The sequence below is a fragment of the Gavialis gangeticus genome, unplaced genomic scaffold (assembly GCF_001723915.1).
Source record: "Gavialis gangeticus isolate Ggan-Ray unplaced genomic scaffold, GavGan_comp1, whole genome shotgun sequence".
In the NCBI taxonomy this organism is placed as follows: Eukaryota; Metazoa; Chordata; order Crocodylia; family Gavialidae; genus Gavialis; species Gavialis gangeticus.
The window spans coordinates 2,100,846-2,108,582 of NW_017728991.1; the positions used below are offsets into that span (position 1 = coordinate 2,100,846).

The 7,737-nt window shown below is 64.2% G+C and overlaps 1 protein-coding gene across 1 annotated transcript; it reads left to right on the plus strand.

The window, feature by feature from the left end:
• The first annotated feature begins 1,779 nt into the window (after positions 1-1,779).
• CDC42EP4 (CDC42 effector protein 4) lies at positions 1,780-7,056 on the plus strand. Its single transcript, XM_019515995.1, has 2 exons — positions 1,780-2,180; positions 4,611-7,056. The coding sequence occupies exons 1-2, from the start codon at positions 2,166-2,168 to the stop codon at positions 5,673-5,675; spliced, it is 1,080 nt and encodes a 359-aa protein (XP_019371540.1). The 5' UTR covers positions 1,780-2,165; the 3' UTR covers positions 5,676-7,056.
• Positions 7,057-7,737: the final 681 nt, after the last annotated feature.

Sequence of the window (7,737 nt, forward strand, 5' to 3'; positions counted from 1 at the left end):
CCCCCCCCCCCCCTTCTTACCCTGGCACAGGGTGCTAGTGCCTCATGTTAGCCCCCCAGTGAGGTCAGTAAGCTGCTCTTCCCTTGTCCCTCTAAGGTCCCTGCATGTCCCCATGGGCTGTCAGAGCCCCGGGGTCTCTGATCTGCCATGAGCTTGCTCAGCTCTCCTATGTCCAGGCCTCAGTTTCCCCTCCTGTAAAGCATTTAGGGTGGGGGGGGGCGTGCATATGCACCCTGAGCATGCCGCAGTTTGTGTCGCTGGCAAAGCCCAAGTGGGGATTGAATCACTGCGCAGATGTGTGCGGTCCGTTGCTCTGCTCCTTGAGCAGCTTGTCGTGCCCGGTGCCCTCGGGCCGGCATGCAGGAGAGGGTCCCTGGCCCAGGGACCAGCAACCCAGGGGGCAAAGTCTGGAGGAGAAGGGCAGGAGTGGAACAAATGGGTCGGCTGGTTGCATCTCGGGAGCCGGCCCAGCCCTCGGTCCGGAGCTCGGCAGGGGCTGGGGCTGGGCCGTGTGCTTGGCTCTCCCGGCTGCCAGCTGCCTGATGAATTTTTTAAAATCTCGGGTTACGAGAAGCAGCTCTTAAGCCTCCCTGGCCTGCCCCTCTGCCCTGCTAAAAGCAGCAGCGTGCGTGTCACAGGATCAGTCTCCTGCGTCTCCGAGGGAGAGCAGAGACAGGGGCTATTTTGTTCCCCTGGCCCCTCCGGGCAGAGGCTGGCTTGACTTTCTGCTCCAGCAAACTATCATGGGACAGGAGAGTTTAAAAAAACAAAACCTGAGTTGAAGCTGCTGCTTCTCACCCCCAAAATCCCTTTAGGGCTTCCCCCCTCCCAGGCTGCTGTCCACAGCAAGTAGCAGCTCGCCTGGGCTGAGCAGTCCCAGGAGGGCAAAGAAATACAGGGGGGGTGCAGGCACGGAGACCTCACCCCTCTGCTGGCATCGGAAACGTTTTTGGCTGGCGAAGCATTTCTGTGCCAGCCGTAGTGCTGTCCCCTGCGGCCTCTCGGCCAGGGATTTCCAAGGATCTGGGATGCTGGAAGCCAACTCGCCTTCCTCTTTGGGCATCGGGGCCAGGTCCCCAGCTGGGCTCAATCACCGGCATGCCACTGACTTCCGCCCCGGCCTTTTGTAGGAAACAGAAGGCTGAGAGAGAGGCCTGGACAGCTTTTTGCTTCTCCGGGGCAGTGGGAAAGTGCCACGCGGGCCACCTCCCTGCCTGAGAACCTGGCACTGGAAGCGACGAGGCGCTGGCGAGCCCGTTGTCCGTGTCGGGGAGAGGCAGGGAGCAGGGAAAGGCTGGAAGGAGCCTTGGCTTTGCGCCCCTGTCCTTACCGCTGTCACCCTTGCGGGGTGGGACTGGCTTTCCCCCCTGCTCGGGGCTAGGGCAGGTGAAACGTGGGCAGGAACGGGGCACATCTAACCTTGCTGTCTGGAAACGAGGAGACCGGGGTCCCAACCTCGCCCTTGAGCACCTGGAGTGCTGCGGGCCCCCACCCATGGTTTTTAAAACCTAGACCCAATGCCTTCAGTTTGGAGGGCTGGGGAGCGCTGTGTCCAAGTCTCCTCTGCCACAGACTTCCCAGAGGTCCTTGGGTGTGTCACATAGCCCCTCCATGCCTCAGTTTTCTGACTTGTAGGAGGAGGATCAAGACTGAGAGATGATGGCTGTGGCAGGGCAGGGCAGGGCAGTGCCTGGGGGGCTTGGAGCTGGTGGGAAGTTCGTCAGAGCTGGTTGGTTTTTGGTTTGTTGCCCCGGTGTCCTTCTGAAGGACGCCAAGGGCAGGTGGGAAGCCCCAGCCCTGCTGACGCACCTGGCTGGGATCGTGTCTGGGAGGCGGCAGCTGGAACAGCCCTGCCTTGTGGGCTGCCGGCTTTGTTGAGGTGGGATCGATTGCGAAGCAGGAAGTCTGGGCCGCTCCCACCGCCTTGCTCGCGGGAGGCAGGTCCGAGGCCAGGCGCTCGGGGAGTGGAAACAAGGCGCTGCCCTGTCGAGCTGCGGGGTAGAGCACACAGGGCCGGGGAGGAAGAACAGCAAGCAACCAGGACTTTGCACCCTCCAGGAAAGGGTGCTGGAGGCTGGTCCGCGTGATCGGCCGCACGTGCCAGGGGGAGACTTGGATCCAGCCGTGTGTCGGGCAGCACCCCCAGTCGGGGTGCCCTCCTAGCCATGAGTGCTGCAGAGGTGAGGTCTTGACACCGGGCCGTGCTCGCTCCTGGGGGCAGGTGCATGGACTGCAACCTCCGTCTCCAAAGACTTCAGGGGTCTGTTGTGCCTGGAGGGGCTCCTCTTGGCCCTGCAGCCTTCCCTGGGGAGGAGCGGGGACTGGGTGTCTGGCCCCGTCGGTGCTTGGTGCCTGTTGGGGAGGCTGTCATGGGCTTTTGGGGTATGCTGTAGGCTCGGGGCAGGGCATGGCTGTCCTGGGCAGGGGTCTGTGGTTGATGCACTGGAGGCCGAGCCTATATTGCAATAGCCGCACGGCGCAGGGTGCTGCAAAACCACATGGCAAGACGGGCCTGGTCTGGCCAGCCCCCGTAGAGCCGCTGTGTTCCCGCAAGCTGGGCTGGGCCAGGCTGGACCCAGCGTCCTGGAGGCAGAGACTCTGTATCTGCAATCCAGGAAGGACCAGCCTATTGCTGAGTTCGGGATGTCCCGTTCCCCCAGGGCCGGGTGGGTGGGCACCACAGGCACAGAAGGATGGAGGAGATGAGTCCCCGGAGGTGTCTGGGGAAGCTGGAGACCAGCAGCCTCCAGGGACGGAGCATGCACGTGATCTCCAAGGGCCCGGGTGGAACCCAGCTCGGGGTCCAGGAGCCGGGGCTGTCGTCCTCTTGCACCGCAAACAACCCCCACCCTTTGCCCCAGCATCTTCCCCAGCCCCTTGCACCTCGGGGCTGACCTGCTCAGGAAAGACTTGGGGGCAGGGGCTGCACTCTGGGCACAGGGTGGCATGGGCAGCCCTGGGAAGGCAGTGCAGGGAGCCCAGCTTTCCCCCCCAGGTGCCTGAGGATGGGGGTGAAAACCACCCCGTTGGGAAGCCGGGGGTGCCTGAGCAATGCTGCCTCATGGCTTGTCCCCATGTCTGCACCTGTGCCCCCTCCAGAGCTGCTGCCTCAGCAGGAGCTGGACCACAGCTGTACGTCGAGGTGCCCCGCGCTCTTGCTGGGGAGACGGGTGGCTTCTGCAGATGCAGCTGTTCTGCCTGCCAGTGTCTCGTCATGCAGAGGTGCAGTGCCCTCACTTCCAGGGATGCAAACGGCAGCGGGGGGGCACGTCCCTGCCAGCTGGAGGGGCAGAGCGGGGCCTGAGGTTGCAGGTCAGTCCTGCCCGAGTTGGCAGCTCGGCCCCTTTGCACGTGGGCTGGCCTCCAGCACGAGCGACCAGGGATCGATGGCTTCCAAGTCTCCCGAATAAAGAGCTGGGCACCTGCCCTGCTGACCCCTGCCTGGAAATGCTATAGGGCCAGTGTGGCCTCCGGACGTGGCTAGTCCGTGTCCAAGGTGGTGGCAGGGCCCTGCTGCCCCTGGGCTCGTTCCCTCCTGCCGGAGGCAACCGGGACGTTCTCCGTGGCTCGCGGCGCCTCTCGGTGCCGTGCCCCGCTCCCCAAATGCGCGCTTCCTGCCATCTGTTTCCAATTTCTCCTGGCATCTGCTCCTCGCTGCTTTCTGCAATGGATAAAAATCCCAAGCATTTTCCCCAGGGGGCTTCATGGGGTTTGGATGCGGCCCCTGGGCCTTGCCTTGCTGGTGGGGGAGAGCGGTCCCATGCCTGCACAGCAGACTCCTGCCAGCATCCTCCTCTCCGGCCAGCTCGTCCTTCGCCAGGACAGTCCCAGACCTGCCTCTGAGCCAGCAGCCTTGAGTTGCTGAGAGCTGGGACCCCCATTGCTGCAGCCCCCTGCCTCCCACTGGGATCCCCAGTGCCCTCCAGCACCTGACAGCCTGGTTGTCTGTGGGGAGCGTGGGGTTTCCTCCACATCCTGCCGACAGCGCGCTATTGTTCAGGGCAGGAAGCAAAGGAGAAACCTGCCTCCCAGGGAAGCCAGGCAAGGGCACCTGAAGGATCTTGGTAGGCAGGACCCAGCCCCGTAGGTGGGCTCAGCCGCGGTGCGCAGCCCCTGGGACGGGGGCTGTATCTCCCCGCACAGCTGTGCACAGATAGCAGTAGACTTCCCCACTCCCGATGCAAGGCGGAGAGGTCCCCACGGGGCCGGCGCGTCCCCCTTCTCCATGGAGCCGAGCCCAAATTCTGCAGGGTGGGGGGTACGTGGTGGTACCCGGGGCTGGGCCTGGGTCCCAGGGCTCTGGGGCAGGATCGTGTCCCAGTTTGGGGCCTCTCGATGCGGGGTGGATGGGGCAGGAGCTGGGAGCGAGTGCATTCGAGGCTTCCCAGCCGTCCCCCTGGGACGCGGCAGGAAGCTGCCGGCCAGACGCCCCTGGGCAGCCTCCGTCTGCAAAGTGGAGGCTGTTGTGTGTGGGGGTCTTGCAGGAGGGAGGGCAGAGCGGGGCTGGAGCCACCCCCTCCGGGATCCCAGCCCTGCCTCCGTGCTGGTTTGGATGCCCTGGTTGGAGTGGGGCGTCCTAACCACGTTCCTCTGCTCTCTCCACGCTCCAGGTGCAGCCCAAATCCCGGTGCCCAGTTGCAAGGGGGTCCCAGGCGGAGAGTGCGGCGCGGCGCAGCGCCCGCCACCCCCCAGGGAAGATGCCTATCCTGAAGCAGCTCGTGTCGAACTCGGCCCACTCCAAGCGCCGCTCGCGCGCGGACCTGACGGCCGAGATGATCAGCGCGCCGCTGGGTGACTTCCGCCACACCATGCACGTCGGCAGGGCTGGGGACGCCTTCGGCGACACCTCCTTCCTCAACAGCAAGGCCGGGGAGCCCGAGCCCCCCGAGGAGCCGGGCGCCTCCAAGCCGGGCCTGCTGTCCCGCCGCTTCCGCAGCAGCAAGCGGTCGCAGTCGGTGACGCGCACGGACCGGCGGGACATGCTGGGCTCGCTGCGGGACTCGGCGCTGTTCGTGAAGAACGCCGTGTCCCTGCCGCAGCTCAACGAGAAGGAGGCCGACAAGAGCGCCGGGAAGCTGCCCAAAAGCCTCTCGTCCAGCCCGGTCAAGAAGCCCCCCGAGGAGAAGCAGCACCCCAACGGGGCAGCCGCCCGGCCCCAGAGCCCCGGGCTGGACGAGCGGGACTTCGGGGACATCACCGAGCTGCCCGTCGTGGTGTCCAAGAACAGCACGGGCATGAAGCATGCCGAGTCCATCCTGTCCTTCCACATCGACCTGGGGCCCTCCATGCTGGGCGACGTCCTGAGCATCATGGACAAGGATCCGTGGGAGCAGGAGGAAGACTCCGGCGCCGAGGAGCCCCCCTGGGGCACGGGCTCCCCCCAGGCCCTCCGGCTCGGCCAGGAAGGGAAAGCCCTGCCGGATTCCCCGCTGGCGGCACCGGCTCGCCAGCACGAGAGCAGGGCCGCGGCTTGCAGCCCCGGTTTGTCCAGCAGCCACGTCAGCAGGGACAGCAGCTCGGTTTCCAGCTGCGCTTCGGGGGCGCTGGAGGAAGGCAGCCCGGTCCCTGGCGCCCGCAGCCCGCGGGTCCCCGAGGGCGCCCGGGCTGGGCCCCCGAAACGGCCCGACAGGGAGTTCTCGTTCATGGATGAGGAGGACGACGAGATCCGCGTGTGAAGCAGGCGGCTGGCTTGGGGCGGGGGGGACGGGTCTGGCTTGGGTGCGCACCCGCTCGAACCCGAGAAGGGATAACCTAAAACGGACCGTATAGGAACAAGCCGCAGCGGGAAAAACTCGACTCCTCCAGCCCTCTTTCCTTCCCCGCCGTCTCCTCTCCCACATGCCCCTGTCCCCACGGACATGCTGGACCTGGCGGCCGCGAGGAGGGGACGGAGCCGTTCCCGGGGGCAAGCAAGGACGGAGGATCTTCTCCGAGTGCCTCGTTCTGCCGAGCTGTGAGGGTCCTCTCGCCGCTCTGGAGAAGACTGCTGTCCTCTCCCAAGAAGCGACCTCTGGCACGTCCATCCAGGGGCGAAGACTTTATTTTCTTTTCCTTTTTAACTGGACTTTCATATGAACTGGATCTACTGCCCGCGTAAAGCAATAGTCGAAGGACCAAGCTGTAACGTTGCAGGCCCCGTTAGTCGTGTGTGGGTATAATTTCCCCCTCTCTGTTTTTATTGATCTCTGGTTTGTATTTGTCATGTTCGTTTTTTTTCCCCCCCCTTTTTATAACCGGGGAGGAGAGTGCAGATGGCACAAACGGGGCATGGGAAGCCATGGGGGTACGCAGGACTGTCAAAAACCCCAGGGCCTGAGGCTTCATTTGGCCAGCACCCCAGGACCCCTCACCACTTGCAGCAGGGGATGGGGCTGGGGGCTCTGACTCTCTTTTTATCGTTGCTTGTGGCTGTCGGGATCCCGGCACGTCTCGCCCTGTGGCTACAGGGGCAGGTCTGAGACGGGAACCCCGGTAGTCTGGGTGAAGAGGTGCACACATGCCTGGTTTCTTGCTGCCCCCAACACCCCTGCAGCAGTCAAACCCTCCCACCCCTGGTCCCTTTGTGCCTCGGGCCGTGCCTGCTACCTGCGTTCTCGGAGGCAGCTGCACCGCGCGGGGCCGGACCCGGCGGGAAAGGAGCAGGGATGATGATAGTGGGGGGGAAATAAGGGCTCTGGCTCTTAAGTTTTTTAAAGCACAAGGGGGTGAGTCTGTCTTGCAAGCAATGGGAGCCTGGCATGCCGGGGTACAGGGACTGGGGGTGCCCTGCTCCACCCTCCCTGGGCAAAGCCCAACCCTTCTGCCATGTGGCTGTGACCTTGGCACCCAGACCAGGAAGGCGAGCACCTGCCCCAGGGCAACAACGAACACTAACGAGCCTTTCTATTTAATTGTTTCTTTCTCAAACACTATGCTGGATCCTTGCCTCCGTGCCCCCTACTTCAAGGACTGAGGCAGGCACTGGTGGGCAGGAGAAGGGGCCCGCGCCCAGGGACTTCCTTGTTTGTTTTTTACCATGTAGGTCGAACGGAAAGAATAAAACTCAATGGTAGTGACGGCCGTGCTCCGCGTTCCTGCTGGCAGCGGGAAGGGAAGGGAAGGCAAGGGTGCTCCTACTCTCCGTAGGGCTCAGCTGCCTCTGCTCTACCCCTGGGGTGGTCTGAATCCAGCCCCCTGCTCCATCAGCCCGTCTCCTGATGCACGGGGTCGGGTCGTGCGGGCGATGCCGACTGCCTCCAGTGCTGGGGGGTGTTCATGCAAGCTGGACAGGGCCAAGGGAGCTGGGGTCTTGCCTGGAGGGGCTCTTGGGAGCGGGGAACATGAGGGCCCATGGGGTCATGCCTCTGGGGAGGGGGGATTGGGGTTTCTCCAGGCCAATTTCCTTTTGCCTGCAGCTGTGGGTGTGTGGCGGGGAAGTGAAGCGTGTGGAAATCTAGCTGTGCAATTTCCGAAGCCCAGCTGCCCCAGGTCCCTGCCCAGTCGATGCTGCCTGGGAAGGGCTCAACTTCCCTAGGCAGCTTCCTGCCCTGCAAGTCAGAGCCCTCAGGCCTGTGAGCTGGCAGACTGACACCACGGCAGCCGGAGCTGGAAAGCCCCTGGGCTGGGCTGGGCTGGATGGGGCCTGGCTTCCCCTGGGTAGGGCCAGAGGGAGCAGCTGGGTGGGGGGTAACTCTGACCCTAGGCAAGTGGCTGCACCGTGCATGCAGAATTGCACCCGGCGCCCCCCTTCCCGGGCTG